Consider the following 19,096-nt stretch of genomic DNA (forward strand, 5'->3'; position numbering starts at 1 on the left):
CACGTACTTTGCATCCTGAAATGGAAGTGGGCCATGTAAACCGAGCAACACGATCAATGTTAGTCCAGGAGATCCCAGCACTCAATTCCTATACTATAGGAATAATGGAGCTACCAGCTTTGCAACTGAGTGGTAGTGGAAATGAACACCAATTTCTGACTTCAAATTTTACTGAATACCGAAACTTTAGGAATTGCTGGGGAGAAGAAAAATGTACACTGTCTTCAATATGCTGGAATTCTTACAGATCATATAGCATGTTAAAATAGCTATAGTCATCAATGCCTTTTAATATTTTGTCTACAGCCCATTATGTAGAAGGCACTGTATTGAGCCATTTCTATGTAGATTGGATTTTGAGCACTCAAGAACACATCAAAAACCTTTTTTTCCCTCTTGTTTAGTAGCATTAATAATATGGGCAATGAGCTACCATCATATTACCTTGTCTTTTTTGGTCCTAAATATTTCTAACGCTGGATATATATGGTGTGGGGGGCATCTCTCAAAATATCAAAGATAGACACAAAATGTTGGAGTAACTCAGCAGTGCAGGCAGCATCTCTGGAGAGAAGGAATAAATGAATGAATGAATAAGTTTATTGGCCAGGTATCACAAAAAATGCTGGAGTAACTCAGCGGGTCAGGCAGCATCTCAGGAGAGAAGGAATGGGTGACGTTTCGGGTCGAGACCCTTCTTCTGAGGAAGGGTCTCGACCCGAAACGTCACCCGTTCCTTCTCTCCTGAGATGCTGCCTGACCGCTGGGTTACTCCAGCTTTTTGCGACACCTTCGATTTGTACCAGCATCTGCAGTTATTTTCCTGCACGAGTTCATTGGCCAAGTATGTGCACATACAAGGAATGTGCCTTGGTGCTCCGCTCACAAATGACAACACAAACATACAGTTAACGATTAAGAATAAAGCACAACCACATCAAAACAATAAGGATGCAACATTACGGTCAGAACATGTGGGTGAAAATAAACCAGAGCAAAAAAAGAGACTACAGACTTTGGTTATTGATTAGAAATATCACTCGTGGAAAAAAAGGCTGGGTGACGTTTCGGGTTTGAGTAACGATATCATCATTTCATCTGCTTGCATTGTCCGAAACCATGTATCAGTTGGTGTTTTGTTACAGAAACAGAAGCCATTCAGAATAAAAGTTCATTAAGAACGACAATCAGCGCAGTGGGCTGGTGATCGAAGCATTCAAGTGTGTAATCAATGAAGAGAGATTTATTATTAGCAACGATCCATCATATTTATTCCAGACTATTCTTCTCAAATTACATCTGAAGACTTCTATTCCGTTACACAACAGACATTTTAAGTAGCCTTGGATAAAGTATTAAGTGCCAGAGCTCCAAATTTAATGGTTCCATGAAATGGACAATAGGTGCAGGAGGAGGCCATTCGGCCCTTCGATCCAGCACCACCATTCATTGTGATCACGGCTGATCATTCTCAATCAGTACCCCGTTCCTGCCTTCTCCCCATACCCACTGACTCCGCTATCCTTAAGAGCTCTATCTAACTCTCTCTTGAATGCATTCAGAGAATTGGCCTCCACTGCCTTCTGAGGCAGAGAATTCCACAGATTCACAACTCTCTGACTGAAAAAAGTTTTTCCTCATCTCAGTTCCAAATGGCCTACCCCTTATTCTTAAACTGTGGCCCCTTATTCTGGATTCCCCCAACATTGGGAACATGTTTCCTGCTTCTAACGTGTCCAACCCCTTAATAATCTTATACGTTTCTATGAGATCCCCTCTTATCCTTCTAAATTCCAGTGTATACAAGCCTAGTCGCTCCAGTCTTTCAACATACGACAGTCCCGCCATTCCGGGAATTAACCTCGTAAAGCTACGCTGCACGCCCTCAATAGCAATAGTTGGGATTGAACCCGGGTCCCTGGCTCTGCGAATTAGCAGCTCTGCCACTGCGCCGCTTGGACAGGTACATGGAAGTTTTAGAGGGGTATGGGCCAAACGCAAGCCAATGGTACTGCCTTAGATGGGGCAACTTGGTTGACATTGACTTGTTGGGCTAAAGGGGGCTGATTCCATACGGAATGACTCTATCGTTAGATTTACGAAGCTGAGCCTGATCCCTCTGGACCAAAGATGGTTGAAAGAAGATTTGATAGAATACATAAGATCACAAATGGTTAAGGTAGAGTAAAGGTAGAGAGTTATTTCCATTGGCAACTGGTTCAGAAAGACTTGGATTTACGAAGGGGAAATCATGCTTGACTAATCTTCTGGATTTTTTTTGAGGATGTAACTAGGAAAATGGACAGGGGAGAGCCAGTGGATGTGGTGTACCTCGACTTTCAGAAAGCCTTCGACAAGGTCCCACATAGGAGATTAGTGGGCAAAATTAGAGCACATGGTATTGGGGGTAGGGTACTGGCATGGATAGAAAATTGGTTGGCAGACAGAAAGCAAAGAGTGGGGATAAATGGGTCCCTTTCAGAATGGCAGGCAGTGACCAGTGGGGTACCGCAAGGCTCGGTGCTGGGACCGCAGCTGTTTACAATATACATTAATGACTTAGATGAAGGGATTAAAAGTACCATTAGCAAATTTGCAGATGATACAAAGCTGGGTGGCAGTGAGAACTGCGAGGAAGATGCTATGAGGTTGCAGGGTGACTTGGACAGGTTGTGTGAGTGGGCGGATGCATGGCAGATGCAGTTTAATGTGGATAAGTGTGAGGTTAGAATAGGAAGGCAGATTTTAGATAAGCTTTTTAAACAGACGCATGGATATACTGGGAATATGGAAGGAGATGGATCATTTGTGGGCAGATGAGGTTAGTTTACCTCAGCATTGTATTCGGCTCAGACATTGTGGGCTGATGGGCCTGTTCCGGTGCTGTAGTTCCATGTTCTAGATTGCACCTTTAGAAAGAATTGGATGGACACTTAAAAGGGAATAATTTACAGAGACGACAAGTCTTGAGAGCTTAATTGTCTAATGCACCCAGACCAGAACAATAATATGTTGTTTTAGAGACATGGAAACATAGAAACTCGGTGCAGGAGTAGGCCATTCAGCCCTTCGAGCAAGCACTGCCATTCAATATGACCATGGCTGATCATCCAAAATCAGTGCCCCGTTCCTGCTTTCTCCCCGTATCCCTTGATTCCGTACAGATTTACTGGCACACAGATGGCTCTTACAATCAAAAAGTAGGTGCACAGTAAGTAATACACAGTAATGCTCAGTGATACGAGGGTTGGGGTTAGGGCTGTGCCAACTATCTCACTCTGAAATAAGGGACAAGGTGACGTCACCGCCTTGCGCCCCATGTGACCTCACCCAGCTAGCGGCCACGTGCCCCCGCTCCGCCAATGGCGGCCGCCCGGGCCGGGAGGTGGGTTGCTACGCAACCTCCGTTAGGCGAACACAGTCGGCCCCGCTCCCCGAACACACTCCGTTAGCCTACAGTGTCCGGGCCTACAGGGGCCCCTGGGCCTACACTGTCCGGACCTACACTGTCCGGACCTACAGTGTCCGGGCCTACAGTGCCCCCCGGGCCTAATACGGGACAAGGGCGGTCCCGTACGGGACAAACCAATTTAACCCAAAATACGGGATGTCCCGGCTAATACGGGACAGTTGACAACCCTAGTTGTGGTTAGGGTTGAGCAAGGTGGTTGAAGAACCTGAGGGTTGATGGGAAGGCGCTGGGCAATATTACATTACTGTTTAGTTTAGTTTAGTTTAGAAATACAGCGTGGAAACAGGCCCTTCGGCCCACTGTGTCCACGCCGATCAGCGATCCCCGCACACCAACACTATCCTATACACACGAGGGACAATTTACAATTTTTTACCGAAGCCAATTAATGCAAAACCTGTACGTCTTTGGAATTGGGGAGGAAACCGGAGCACCCGGAGAAAACCCACGCAGGTCACGGGGAGAATGTACAAACTCTGTACAGACAGCACCCGCAGTCAGGATTGAGCCCGGAGTCCCTGACGCTGCAAATCAGCAACTCTACCGTTGCGCCACCGTGCCGCCTCTGTACGTAGACTCGATGGACTGAATGGTCTACTTCTGCTCCCCTGTCTGATGAACGTGCTCTGAGCAAATTATCTGCCGCGTTTTCCAACGTGGCTAAGAGATCGCACTTCAAAGTGGTATTTAATTTGTTGTAAAGTAGCTCGAGAGGGACTGAGGTTGTGAAAAGCGCTATTTAGAAAGATGTAACTGTGATAGCAGTCCATGTTGGGGAAGTGACTTCGGTATAGTTATCAAGAACTGATGAAACGTGCTGTAGCAATGGTAACAAACTTATCCAGTCCCTTTGATGATATTAAAGTCTGGCAGTGGCTTGGTTGTTGCACAGCAGGTTTTAAAGCAGTGAGTTATATAACAAAGAAAAATCATCCAAATCATTTTCCCCTCCCCAGTGGCCTGAGCTGCCTGCTCTTTGACTTGGCAGAGGTGCAAGTTTAATTGCTACCATTAACACAAAGCTCTTTTGTCATGTTTTTGCTATATTATTTCGGATAAAGACACATTAAGTGAACCTGTGCCTAAAACCAACAGTCTTTTCTCATAATGTGGTTTTCCCTCGTGTTCCTTTCCAAGGCGATAGTTTTGAGACAATAACAGATACCAGCTGGAGCCTTAATAATAATCCGGGTCCGTGTAACATTAGTAGTTGTGCATTGTATGGGCTATCCATTGCCAAAACGTAAAACTGAATAGCAGTGTGCATTAAATTAACAATGCCAAGCAGGTGGTAAAAGGCTGGCATTATATTTCATATCGTTCAGTTGCACGGTATTATTTACTGGGAGAGGTAAACTGCTCTTCATGCCCGTGATGTACCTGCAGCTCTGAATACATATTACATTTCCATTTGCACTTTCCCTCATAAATACTAATTCCCAAAGTGCGCGGGCCAGAAAATCCCAAAAGGATTTAAAAAAAACATGAATATTTGCGTTTTGGGGTTTTTCTATCATGGCCACAAAGTTCGTACTTCATTACTCTTGCACGAATACATTAATGCATTTGGAAAATGGCCTGCCATAATGGTCAGTTTTTGTTGTTGTTGTCAATTGGTATTGTTGCTGGAATGCTAGACTTTAGGGCGCTCACGGTGGCGCAGCGGTAGAGTTGCCGCCTTACAGCGAATGCAGCGCCGGAGACCCGGGTTCCATCCCGACTACGGGTGCTGTCTGTACGGAGTTTGTACGTTCTCCCCGTGACCTGCGTGGGTTTTCTCCGAGATCTTTGGTTTCCTCCCACACTCCAAAGACGTGCAGGTTTGTCGGTTAATTGGCTTGGTAGATGTATAAATTGTCCCTAGTGGGCGTGGGATAGTGTTAGTGTGCGGGGATCGCTGGTCGGCGCGGACCCGGTGGGCCGAAGGGCATGTTTCTGCTCTGTATCTCTAAACTAAACTAAGCTTTGTCAATGTGATAAGTAGATAGTTTTCACTGACTGTTCCTGCCTGCTCAGTCAAGCGCACAATCTTTCCATTCCAATGTATCTCATTTTTGTTGGAGTGGGGAAAGCACGTTTATTGCGCGCGACTTGGATGAAGTAGTCCATTATCCAGGCTCAGAGAGACTTCCCCAGACACTCCGTGCTTGCTTTCCAAAAGAGACGACGCCGACTGAATATCAACACGGCCAGATTATTGTAGCAGCGAACAAGTGCAACTTGTCTATTCGATTGGCACAGAATGCTGGAGTAACTCAGCGGTTCAGGCAACAAGTCTGGAGAAAAGGAATAGGTGACGTTTCAGGTCAAGACCCTTCTTCAGACTGAGAGCCAGGGCAGTGGGCTATTTTTTTTTTTTCTCTCCTTGGACTCTCAGTCTGAAGAAGGGTCTCGACCCGAAATGTCACCCATTCCTTTTCTCCAGAGATGCTGCCTGACCTGCAGGCAGTTACTCCAGCATTTTGTGTCTATCTCCGGTGTAAGGCAGCATCTGCTGTTCCTTCCTGCACAACTTGTTTTGTTAGACAATAGACAATAGACAATAGGTGCAGGAGAAGGCCATTCGGCCCTTCGAGCCAGCACCGCCATTCAATGTGATCATGGCTGATCATTCTCAATCAGTACCCCGTTCCTGCCTTCTCCCCATACCCCCTGACTCCGCTATCCTTAAGAGCTCTATCCAGCTCTCTCTTGAATGCATTCAGAGAATTGGCCTCCACTGCCCTCTGAGGCAGAGAATTCCACAGATTCACAACTCTCTGACTGAAAACGTTTTTCCTCATCTCCGTTCTAAATGGGGGGCGTGGGGGAGGGAGGGGGTAGGGGAGGGGGCGAGGGGAGGGGAGGGGGTAGGGGAGGGGAGGGGGGAGGGGAGGGGGAGGGGAGGGGAGGGGGAGGGGAGGGGAGGAGGGAGTGGGGGAGGAGAGGGTGCTGCACCAATGCAGGAGTGGTTTGGGCCCAACGGGTCCACTTGGTCCAGTATGACAATAAAACACTCTTGACTGTTGACTCGTCTCCAAATTTAATCGTTCCCTAGTTTGCTTTAGCTGGCTTTGACCCTAACCTCTAGAATTCTCATTTAAAATCTTTCTGCCTCCTTGCTTTAAAATGAACCTGGTGATTTTGATGATTTGCGCCGGTATTCTTTATACATGAATATGCTTGACTGCTGGGTTACAGAACATAGGACAGTTCAGCATCCTTTGGCCCACGATGTTCATGCTGAACATGATGCCAAACTATACTAATCGGTGTGACCCACATCCATCCATTCCCCACACATCCATGTGCCTGTCCACAAGCCCTTTAAACGCCACTGTTGTATCGGCCTCCACTAGCTTGGGTTCGATCCTGACCTTGGATGTTGTCTGTGCCTGTGGAGTTTGCTCGTTCTACTTGTGACCTCGTGGGTTTGCTCCGTTTTTTTCCCACATCCCAAAGACTTTGTAGCATTGTAGCTTAATTGGCTGCTGTAAAAATTGCTGTATAGGGGGGGGTGGAGGAGGGGGGTGGAAAAGTGAAATAACATAGAATTGGCTTGGATGGGCGAACAATGGTCAGCATGGAGTCAGTGGGCCAAAGGGCCTGTTCCCATGCTACATCTCTGAACTGAACGAAACTAATACACCCTGTCTTGGTCCGATGTACGGGGTTAAAGCAGTGGTGAAGCTTTTCTGTTTTTGTTTCGGTTATTATTTTGGACAGATGAATAATTGTCCTCGGTGATATTTGTGTGAACGAGATGTGGCTATTCAGTTGTTTGAAATTGGAACTGGTGGTTATATAATGTACTCCACTTATCACTGCTTGGCAGAACGCTGATTCATGACCTCGCTCGTAGTGCTTCAGTCCGAATGCTTACTAAGTATGTAGCTTACTGTACTGTTAAAATAAATCTGCTCTGTCTGTGCACTGCAACGCCTTGAACTCGGTGTGGACTCTTCCCACTTGCCCTCTCTTGCACCAGTATCTTGAATGCCAGGGAACAGGTAGAGATGCCGCCTCGCAGCGCCAGAGACCCGGGTTCAATCCCGACTATAGACAATAGACAATAGACAATAGGTGCAGGAGTAGGCCATTCGGCCCTTCGAGCCAGCACCGCCATTCAACTATGGGCATTGTCTGTGCGGAGTTTGTACGTGATCTGCGTGGGTTTTCTCCGGGGTCTCTGGTTTCCTCCCACGTTCCCAAGTTTGTAGGTTAATTGGCTTCTGGAAGTTTCCCCGCAGTGCATAAGATGCGAAGGTTAAAAAAATAAATGCAGATGCTGGTTTAAATCGAAGGTAGACAGACACAAAATGCTGGAGTAACTCAGCGGGACAGGCAGCATCTCCGGAGAGAAGGAATGGGTGACGTTTCGGGTCAAGACCCTTCTTCAGACTGAACCATAAGATGCGAAAATAAGATGCATAAGATGAGAAAATGGGAGAACATAGAACTAGTGTAGAGGTGATTAGTCTAGTTAGGTTTAGAGACACAGAGAGGAAATAGGCCCTTCGGCCCACCAACCTGTGATCACCCCGTACACTAGCACTATCCTACACACACTGGGGGCAATTTACAATTTTCACCAAAGCCAATTAACCTACAAACATGCACGTCTTTGGTATGTGGCAGGAAACCAGATCAGCCAGAGAAAACCCACGTGGTCACGGGGAGAACGTGCAAACTCCGTACAGACAGCGCCTGTAGTCAGGATCGAACCCGGGTCTCTGTAGCTGTGAGGCAGCAACTCTACCGCTGCGCCACCATGCCGTTTATCATGGTCGGGCATGTGAAAGTGGGATAATAGACAATAGGTGCAGGAGTAGGCCCTTCGAGCCAGCACCGCCATTCAATGTGATCATGGCTGATCATTCTCAATCAGTACCCCGTTCCTGCCTTCTCCCCGTACCCCCTGACTCTGCTATCATTAAGAGCTCTATCTAACTCTCTCTTGAATGCATTCAGAGAATTGGCCTCCTGAGGCAGATAATTGCACAGATTCACAACAGATAGAGCAAAGGGGAAATATAGAATGTAGAATGTAGGTTTCAGCATTTTAGCGCATCCATTCCTTGGACTAAGTCCAATGTATTCAAGAGAGAGTTAGATATATAGCCCTTAGGGCTAAGGGAATCAAGGGATACGGGGAGAAAGCAGGAACGGGGTACTGATTTTGGATGATCAGCCATGATCACGTCGAATGGCGGTGCTGGCTCGAAGGGCCGAATGGCCTACACCGGCACACCTATTTTTCTATGCCATGTCCACAATGGGGTAGAGGAGAATTGGACAGTACGCTCGCTTGTGGAAGGACCGTTGAGAATCTTGATAACGGAGGGCATGAAGCTGTTCTTCGTGGATATATCTCCCTGTATCTGATTCCAAAACGATGTCCTTTAGCGGGGGGATTCCATTAGTGGTCTTGTTCCTGTGGATGCCTCCTGAGTACTGAGCAAAGTACCAGTGTACTGGAGAAATGCGGCAGATTACTGGATGAGATTTAATTGTGAGACTGCCCGGGTCCCCAGACAGATAATGGATTTGCAATAACAGTAATGGAACAGGATGCTGCAAAACTCTCTTTCCTGAAATTCGAGACAAGGGTCAAGGAGAGGAAATCGGATATTCGAGGCCAACACTTCAGCCGTGTACCAAGTAACTTTTTGCATTAAGCGCAGTGTCATTCTTCAGGCTTGATAGAGCCAAAAAAAACAAAACGTTTCCGCGGAAACGCATTGCCCAGTTAGAGAATAAAGGGCAGGCAGGCCATTTGGAACGGAGATGAGGAAAAACCTTTTCGCTCAGAGAGTTGTGAATCTGTGGAATTCTCTGCCTCAGAAGGCAGTGGAGGCCAATTCTCTGGATGCTTTCAAGAGAGCTCTTAAAGATAGCGGAGCCAAGGGATATGGGGAGAAGGCAGGAACGGGATACTGATTGTGGATGATCGGCCATGATCACAGTGAATGGCGGTGCTGGCTCAAAGGGCCAAATGGCCTACTCCTGCACCTATTGTCTATTGTCTATAGTTGAGTTTAGTTTATTGTCACGTGTACTGAGGTACAGTGAAAAGCTTTTGTTGCGTGCTGACCAGTGAGCAGAAAGGTAATACATAATTACAATCGAGCCGTTTACAGTTTACAGATACATGATAAGGGAATTTATTTCGCAAAATGCTGGAGTAACTCAGCAGGTCAGGCAGCATCTCAGGAGAGAGGGAATGGGTGACGTTTCGGGACTAGACCCTTCTTCAGACCGACCCGACCCGAAACGTCACCCATTCCCTCTCTCCTGAGATGCTGCCTGACCTGCTGAGTTACTCCAGCATTTTGTGAAATAAATATCTTCGATTTGTACCAGCACCTGCAGTTATTTTCTTACATGATAAGGGAATTGCGTTTACTGCAAGGTAAAGCCAGCAAAGTCCAGTCAAGGATAGTCCGAGGGTCACCAATGAGGTAGGTGGTAGTTCAGCACTGCATTGTTGTGGTATGATGGTCCAGTTGCCTGATAACAGCTGGGAAGAAACTGCCCCTGAATCTGGAGGTGTGCGTTTTCACACTTCTGTACCTTTAGCCTGATGGGAGAGGGGAGAAGAGGGAGTGGCCGGGGTGCGACTGGTCCTTGATTGTGCTGCTGGCCTTGCCGAGGCAGCGTGAGGTGTGGATGGAGTCAGTAGAAGGGAGGTCGGTTTGTGTGATGGTCTGGGCTGCGTCCACATTGAGATGCACCACTGCCTTAGAAATACCCCATGGAGTCATTCAAAACATAAAGTGGAGCGTTCTTCCCATCAGTCTGATTTAGCTATGAGATCGAACCATAGCTAAAGCATGCAGTTTGTGGGATGTTAATGTAGCTGTTTGTCTGTAATGTCAGTAGCATTCTATCTCGAAGTAATTGATTGTGAGGCTTTATTGTCAAGTGCCTCTTCCTGCCAGGGATATGTTTGCAAAACAAATCTGTCATCAGAGTTATGCTTTCTCAAATTATATGCCTTGGCATTTTCTATACTTGCTCACTTGGATGGTGAGGCTCGGGGAGAGAGAAATTGCAATGCCCGTTCCAGTCTTTGAGATAATGAATCTCTTTCAGTTGTCATGACTGTTGTGTGTGTGTGCGTGCACATTTGCCAACTTCCATTTGCCAGTTAGCCAAGGTGCCACAAAAGCTTGGAGGGCATTGGGAAGTTAATCTTCTCATGATGGCTTCAGAGGAGTGTTGGCCTGGGTATTGGATGGGACTAAATGCTACAGCTAGGCACAATTTGTAACCTAACCCACCCGTGTATAAAGTGACGAGACCACTGTTATAGCACTCTTGTAATAATGAACGCAGACCAGTTGAATGGTTTTGGCAAAGTGGTCGCTGAGTCTACGCTTGGTCTCTCCTTGGTTTTGCCCCATCGAGTGCCCCAATGGCGGCACAGTGGCGCAGCGGGTAGAGCTGCTGCCTCACAGCGCCGGAGACCCGGGTTCCATCCTGACTACAGGTGCTGTCCGTATGGAGTTTGTACGTTCTCCTCGTGACCCGCGTGGGTTTTTCTCTGGGTGCCCGGGTTTCCTCGCACATTCTAAAGGCGCACAGATTTGTCGGTTCATTGGCTTTGGTAAAAATTGTAAATTGTCCCTAGTGTGTGTAGGATAACGATCGCCGGTCGGCGTGGACTCGGTGGGCCGAAGGGCTTGTTTCCGCGCTGTATCTCTAAAGCGGAAGCGAAACATTAATTATCCGTGTTCTCCCTGGATGCTGCCCGAACCACTGAGTTGCTCCAGCACTTTGTGTCTTTTGTTGTTTGGGCAACGCGTTTCCATGTAAACTGTTTTTTTTATTTTTTGGCTCTATCAAGCCTGAAATAGACCAGATAACTTTTCTTTGGGCTTGAGATAAATGGATGGCTTTAATAATTGATGATTGTACCTTCAAAGGAAATGAAAATAACTGTTAAAGCAGATGGCTGATGACTTGAGAAAGCTAGAATATCGAGTAAAGCCATTGTTAATTTTCAATTATGTTTTCATCCTTAAATTTCTTTTAAAATGAAGTTAAAAGAAAATTTCAACTGGAAGTCTTGCTTTGCAAAATTGTCTTTTTTTGGTAGATAGTGACTGTGTAGTTAGTCTTATTAGTTTAGTTTAGTTGAGTTTAGAGATACAGCGCAGAAACAGGCCCTTCGGCCCACCGGGTCCATGCCGACCAGCGATCCCCGCACACTAACACTATCCTACACACACTAGGGACAATTTACCCATACACCAAGCCAATTAACCTACATAACTGCACGTTTTTGGAGTGTGGGAGGAAACCGAAGATCTCGGAGAAAACCCACGCAGATCACGGGGAGAACGTACAAACTCCGTACAGACAGCGCCCGTAGTCGGGATCGAACCCGGGTATCCGGCGCTGCAAGCGCTGTAAGGCAGAAGCTCTACTGCTGTGGTATCACTAATGTCTTGTGCAAGTGCAACATGTCTTCCCATCTTCTGTACCAAATACTCTAATGAAGGCCAATATGCTGAAACCCTTCTTGACTCCCCTACTCCCCCCCCTCCCCCTATCTACCTGTGATACCACCTTCCCTCCTAGCTCCTATCACGTATGACATCATGAAGTTATCCATTATGCCATAAGGTCATAAGTTATAGGAGCAGAATTTGGCCATTCAGCCCATCAAGTCTACTCCGCCATTCAATCATGGCTGATCTATCTCTCCCTCCCAACCCCATTCTCCTGCCTTCTCCCCTGACTTGGCCTCATGCAGGGCATGGATGAATTGGTTCAAAATGGCCTGTTTCTGTGCTGTACTATTCTGTGATTCTACCTTCCCTCCCTCTTATAAGATGATGCGAAAAACCTCTTCACCCACGCTTCCTCTCTGATAATAGACAATAGGTGCAGGAGGAGGCCATTTGGCCCTTCGAGCCAGCACTGCCATTCACTGTGATCATGGCTGATCATCCACAATCAGTACCCCGTTCATGCCTTCTCCCCATACCCCCTGAATCCGCTACCTTTAAGAGCTCTATCTAACTCTCTCTTGAAAGCATCCAGAGAATCGGCCTCCACTGCCTTATGAGGCAGAGAATTCCACAGATTCACAACTTTCTGAGTGAAAAGGTTTTTCCTCATCTCTGTTCTAAATGGCCTTCCCCTTATTCTTAAACTGTGACCCCTGGTTCTGGACTGCCCCAACATGCTTCCTGCCTCAAGTGTGTCCAATCCCTTAATAATCTTATATGTTTCAATAAGATCCCCCTCTCATCCTTCTAAATTCCAGTGTACATAAGCCCAGTCGCTCCATTCTTTCAAGATATGACAGTCCCGCCATCCCGGGTATTAACCTCGAGAAACCTACGCTGCACTCCCTCAATAGCAAGAATGTCCTTCCTCAAATTTGGAGACCAAAACAGCACACAATACATTTTGATTCACCTCAGCCCCTGTCTGTTTAATTGCACTCTTGTGAAATGCCTTCAGATGTTGCATCTTTGACTACTGTGAAATTGCCGCTGAAGCGTTTTATTAGGCTATACTATATAACTACAATGGTAATGAGCACTTTCAGTCACATGGAGAGACTGTACAAGTCTTCGACACTACTCCGAGCCAAGAAGGATAAGGGGAGATTTAAAAGAGGTCGTAGAGCGATACAAGGTGGAAACAGGCCCAACTTGCCCACACTGGCCAACATGTCCCAGCTAACATTATTCGCTTCATCATGTATCTACACTGTGGACGGCTCGATTGTAATCATGTATTGTGTTTCCGCTGACTGGTTAGCACGCGACAAAAGCTGCCCACTGTACCATTTGTATTTTTTTGGGTCTTTTTATTATCCCTGACATCAGTCTGAAGAAGGGTCTCGACCCGAAACGTCACCCATTCCTTCCCTCCTGAGATGCTGCCTGACCTGCTGAGTTACTCCAGCATTTTGTGATACCTCCACTATACGTGTGACAATAAACTAAACTCAATCCAACTTATTGCCATAATGTAGAATCATTTTGAAAAAAAGCTTACTTTCCCCTTTACCTCCTATTGTGGGCGGCGCGGTGGCGCAGCGGTAGAGTTGCTGCCTCACAGCGCCAGGAACCCGGGTTCAATCCTGGCTTCTGGTGCTTGTCTGCACAGAGTTTGTACGTTCTCCCCGTGAACCTGCGTGGGTTTTCTCCAAAATCTTCGGTTCCTTTCCACGCCTCCAAAGACGCACAGGTTTGTGGGTTAATTGGCTTGGTATAATTGTAAAATGGTCTCCTGGCGTGTGCAGGGTAATGTTAGTGTGAGAGGATCGCTGGTCGGTGCCGACTCCATTTGGCCATAGGCCTGTTTCTGTGCCGTATCTCGAAACTAAGCTCAACTAAACTTCTTGCCAGAATGCAGAATAAATTTGAGAAGCTTACTCCCCCTCCCCCTCCCCCTCCCCCCCTCCCCTCCCCCCTCCCCCCCCTCCCCCCTCCCTCCTCCCTCCTCCTTCCTCCCACCTCTCCCCCCCCTCTCCCCCTCCTCCCCCTCTCCCCCCCTCTCCCCCTCCCCCCCCTTCCCCCTCCCTCCTCCCTCCTCCTCCGGTGTAGAATCCCCTTTGAGATGAGAAGGGTTAACATCAATAAGCCAGGTGTGACCTAGCAAAGGATCTTAGTGGCATTACCCTGCGTAAAGCAGCAGAACTCCAGCAAGACTGCGGTATGGATTCCAACAGTGAAATGTATTGACAAATGTTGCTCCATCTGTCACTGTGTAACTCTTGGACTTATGCATTCCACTGGGCAGCGAAGGCAATTGCAGGAGTCATTTTCAAAAGGAAATGCTTTAAAAAAATAAAAAATAAATCTGTTTTGCAAGTCCTTGAGGAAAGAATGGTGGAGTGGGTCTCATTGGTTAGAGTATCAAGAAGCCATCATCGGCGTAATGGCCATCTCTCTAACCTATACAGATTTATATAAAGTGCAAGTTGCTGTTGCTGCCAGCAAATGGGATATGTCTCAATTGGAATCGAGCCTAGAACGTGGATATTTACAAACACACTTTATGGCTCTTCAGAAATCTTTGGCTGAGAATATCTTTCAGCTTCTGATACTTTCTGTTTGGGTCCTGAAATGTTCTCATGAAGACTCAGACCAGAATGTCACATTTTTGCAACAATGTTAATGCATTGGTTTCCAGAGAGGATTCTGATAGAGATGTGCATTTGTGCAGATTACAGTGTCCTTATGGGGTTTTCGCAACAGAATAAATTTGCTAATCGGAGCTAAATTTGCCGTTTATTATGATTGCAGTATTAAAGCACAATCTGCACACAGTCTGAGGAAAATGCAATTGACATAGAAACATACAAACATAGAAAATAGGTGCAGGAGGAGGCCATTTGGCCCTTCGATCTAGCACCGCCATTCATTGTGATCATGGCTGATCCACAATCAGTAACCTGTTCCTGCCTTCTCCCCATATCCCATGATTCCGCTAGCCCCTAGAGCTCTATCTAACTCTCTTTTAAATTCATCCAGTGAATTGGCCTCCACTGCCCTCTGTGGCAGAGAATTCCACAAATTCACAACTCTCTGGGTGAAAAAGTTTTTTCTCATCTCAGTTTTAAATGGCCTCCCCTTTAATCTTATACCGTGGCCCCTGGTTCTGGACTCCCCCAACATTGGGAACATTTTCCCTGCATCCATCTTGTCCAGTCCTTTTATAATTTTATACGTTTACTAGACCAAGTGGACCCGTTGGGCCCAAACCTCTCCTGCATTGGTGCAGCACCCTCTCCTCTCCTCCTCCCCCTCCCTCGATCCCCCTCCCTCGCTCCCCCTCCCTCGATCCCCCTCCCTCGATCCCCCTCCCTCGATCCCCCTCCCTCGCTCCCCCTCCCTCGCTCCCCCTCCCTCGCTCCCCTTCCCTCGTTCCCCCTCCCTTCCCCCTCCCTTCCCCCTCCCTTCCCCCTCCCTTCCCCCTCCCTTACCCCTCCCTTACCCCTCTCTTCCCCCTCCCCCTCCCCCCCTTCCTCCCTCTCCTCCTCCCTCTCCTCCCCCTTCCTCTCCTTCTCCCCTCCCCCTTCCTCTCCCTCTCCCCCTCCCCTCCCCTCTTCCTCTCCCTCCGTCCCGTCCCCCTCCCCTCCCCTCCCCTCCCCCTCCCCTCCCCTCCCCCTCCCCTTCCTCTCCCTCTTCCTCTCCCCCTTCCTCTCCCCCTTCCCCTCCCCCTTCCCCTCCCCTCCCCCTCCCCTCCCCTCCCCTCCCCTCCCCTCCCCTCCCCTCCCCTCCCCTCCCCTCCCCTCCCCTCCCCTCCCCTCCCCTCCCCTCCCCTCCCCTCCCCTCCCCTCCCCTCCCCTCCCCTCCCCTCCCCTCCCCTCCCCTCCCTTCCCCCTCCCTTCCCCCTCCCTTCCCCCTCCCTTACCCCTCCCTTACCCCTCTCTTCCCCCTCCCCCTCCCCCCCTTCCTCCCTCTCCTCCTCCCTCTCCTCCCCCCTTCCTCTCCTTCTCCCCTCCCCCTTCCTCTCCCTCTCCCCCTCCCCTCCCCTCTTCCTCTCCCTCCGTCCCGTCCCCCTCCCCTCCCCTCCCCTCCCCCTCCCCTCCCCTCCCCCTCCCCTTCCTCTCCCCCTTCCTCTCCCCCTTCCCCTCCCCCTTCCCCTCCCCTCCCCCTCCCCTCCCCTCCCCCTCCCCTCCCCTCCCCTCCCCTCCCCTCCCCTCCCCTCCCCTCCCCTCCCCTCCCCTCCCCTCCCCTCCCCTCCCCTCCCCTCCCCTCCCCTCCCCTCCCCTCCCCTCCCCTCCCCTCCCCTCCCCTCCCCTCCCCTCCCCTCCCCTCCCCTCCCCTCCCCTCCCCCTTCCTCCCCCTTCCTCCCCCTTCCTCTCTCTCCGTCCCCCCCTCACCCCTTCCTCTCCCTCCATCCCCCTCCCCTCCCCCCTCCTCTCCCTTCGTCCCCCTTCCCCTCCCTCCCTCTCCCTCCCTCCCTCTCCCTCCCTCCCTCCCTCCCTCCCTCCCTCCCTCCCTCCCTCCCTCCCTCCCTAGGAGATAGATTTAAACTTTAAAATATGAATAACTTTAAAAATATAACACCGATTGCAATGAAACTTCTTCCATTAGCACCAAATGGACGACGGTGAGTAAGGTGGGCCTAAAATTGTCGCGCTATCGTGCACCGTTTTGGCCTCAGGTCAGGAACAAACAAACAAACAAACGAGAGTTTTAGTATCTAGATATTAGAACTATGCAATGTTAAAGGCTTTTTTTTAATGGTGTGTTTTGATTTTATTTGCAGGTTGTGAGGGACATCGTGACTTCCTTTGAGATGGTGGCAACTACAAATGCATTCAGGCATCATGTGGCCTCTCTGGAATCTAACCACAGCGTGCGAACAATGATGTAAGGATTAATCTGCGAACTGCTGAGAGAAAAAAAAAAATCGCGGGCTGAATTGTACCTCTTCACTGTCGATGGCAGAATTAGTCTTGACGGGTTGAGGGTTGACTGGAATCCCCAGTTTACTGGTTTGTTGCCAGCCATCCACTGAAGACTCCAGCACGTTCACAGTTAGTCATCATCTCTCATTAGAAGTTCCCCCTGAACGAATTGATGCAGGCTGCCGAACGCCAGAGCGCCGGAACCACAGGCTCTGCCATCGTTGGGCGGGCACCATTGATCTGACCTCACCAACGCTCTCGTCCTGACCTCAAACCGCCTCCGCAAATGAGCGTTGTGGATTTAATCCCCCGCTGACAAACTGCACTTTTTTCTTTGTGTGAACAGTTTTATATTTTCTTCTCCCCCCTTCGACTCCAGGACTTGATGCACCTGCGTGCACCTGGCAACGCGATCAGCATGGATTCCTTCTGCTTCGCCCTGTTGCTGAGCTCGTTAGCGGGGCTTTGCCTGGGCGTGGAGTTCACGGGAGCGCCGGGGTTGTGGAGCCGCTACGCCCGCTGGGACGCCAGCACCAGGAGTGACCTGAGCTTCCAGTTCAAGACCGAGCTCTCCGGCGCCCTGCTGCTGTACTTCGACGACGGAGGCTACTGCGATTTCGCGCAGCTGATGATCGTGGAGGGGAAGGTGCGGCTGAAGTTCAGCATCGACTGCTTCGAGACCCAGCTCGACATGGACAAGCTGGTGGACGACGGCAAGTGGCACTTCCTGATGATCTCACGCAACAACCTGAGAACGGTCCTGGTGCTGGACGGCGAAACGCGGTCGGCCGAGGTGCAGCCTCAGCGGCAGTACATGAAGATAGCCAGCGACCTGTTCGTCGGAGGGGTGCCGCAGGACATCCGCAAGTCCGCGCTGACCCTGAGCACGATACAGGACGCACCTCCTTTCAAGGGATATATCGAAGACTTGAAGTATGGCGACACGGTGCCTCTGCTCTTGGGAAGCCAGTTTGTCAAGCTGGTCAAGGAAGGCCTCTGCACTGAAAACCCATGTGAAAACGGTGGAGTTTGCTCTTTGGTTGAAGCTGAGATTTCCTGTGACTGTTCCACCACAGGCTTCGTGGGGAGGTACTGCACTGAAGGTGAGAGAAAGGTTCTTCCTACCATTCAACCTGTTGGCACCAGCATGTTCTGCGCGTTACATTAACACCTACACTGCCCTCCATAATGTTTGGGACAAAGACCCATCATTTATTTATTTATTTGCCTCTGTACTCCACAATTTGAGATTTAGATTTTTTAGATTTTTTTAGATTTAGAGATACAGTGCAGAAACAGGCCCTTCGGCCCATCGGGTCCGCGCCGCCCAGCGATCCCCGCACATTAACACTATCCTACACCCACTAGGGACAATTTTTACATTTGCCCAGCAAGTTAACCTACAAACCTGTACGTCTTTGAAGTGTGGGAGTAAAATGAAAATCTCGGAGAAAACCCACGCAGGTCACGGGGAGAACGTACAAACTCCGTACAGACGGCGCCCGTAGTCAGGATCGAACCTGAGTCTCCGGCGCTGCATTCGCTGTAAGGCAGCAACTCTACCGCTGCGCCACCGTGTCGCCCATAATAGAAAATGTTGTAATAGAAAAAAAATCACATGTGATTAAAGTGCAGGTTTGTAGGTTAATTGACTGGGTAAATGTTAAAATTGTCCCTAGTGTGTGTAAGATAGTGTAAAAAATGTGCGGGGATCGCTGGGCGGCGCGGACTCGGTGGGCCGAAGGGCCTGTTTCCGCGCTGTATCTCTAAATCTAAAATCTAAAAATCTAAAATGCACATTGTCAGATTTTATTAAAGGCCATTTTTATACATTTTGGTTTCACCATGTAGAAATTACAGCTGTGTTTATACATAGTCCCTCTCCCCCATTTCAGGGCACCATAATGTTTGGGACACATGGCTTCACAGGTGTTTGTAATTGCTCAGGTGTGTTTAATTGCCTCCTTAATGCAGGTATAAGAGAGCTCTCAGCACCTAATCTTTCCTCCAGTCTTTCCATCACCTTTGGAAACTTTTATTTGCTGTTTATCAACATGTGGACCAAAGTTGTGCCAATGAAAGTCAAAGAAGCCATTATGAGACTGAGAAACTAGAATAAAACTGTTAGAGACATCAGCCAAACCTGAGGCTTACCAAAATCAACTGTTTGGAACATCATTAAGAAGAAAGAGAGCACAGGTGAGCTTACTAATCGCAAAGGGACTGGCAGACCAAGGAAGACCTCCACAGCTGATGAC

General features: G+C 48.7%; 1 protein-coding gene across 1 annotated transcript in view; it reads left to right on the forward strand.

The window, feature by feature from the left end:
* nrxn3a (neurexin 3a) overlaps window positions 1-19,096 on the forward strand; it is a 1,276,003-nt gene that overhangs the window by 26,943 nt on the left and 1,229,964 nt on the right. The window contains exon 2 of the mRNA XM_078406911.1: window positions 16,697-17,941. Within this exon, the coding sequence (XP_078263037.1) occupies window positions 17,224-17,941 (718 nt within the window). The 5' untranslated portion in view covers window positions 16,697-17,223. The remainder of the gene's footprint in view (window positions 1-16,696; window positions 17,942-19,096) is intronic.

This window comes from Rhinoraja longicauda, chromosome 10 (assembly GCF_053455715.1).
Source record: "Rhinoraja longicauda isolate Sanriku21f chromosome 10, sRhiLon1.1, whole genome shotgun sequence".
In the NCBI taxonomy this organism is placed as follows: domain Eukaryota; kingdom Metazoa; phylum Chordata; class Chondrichthyes; order Rajiformes; family Arhynchobatidae; genus Rhinoraja; species Rhinoraja longicauda.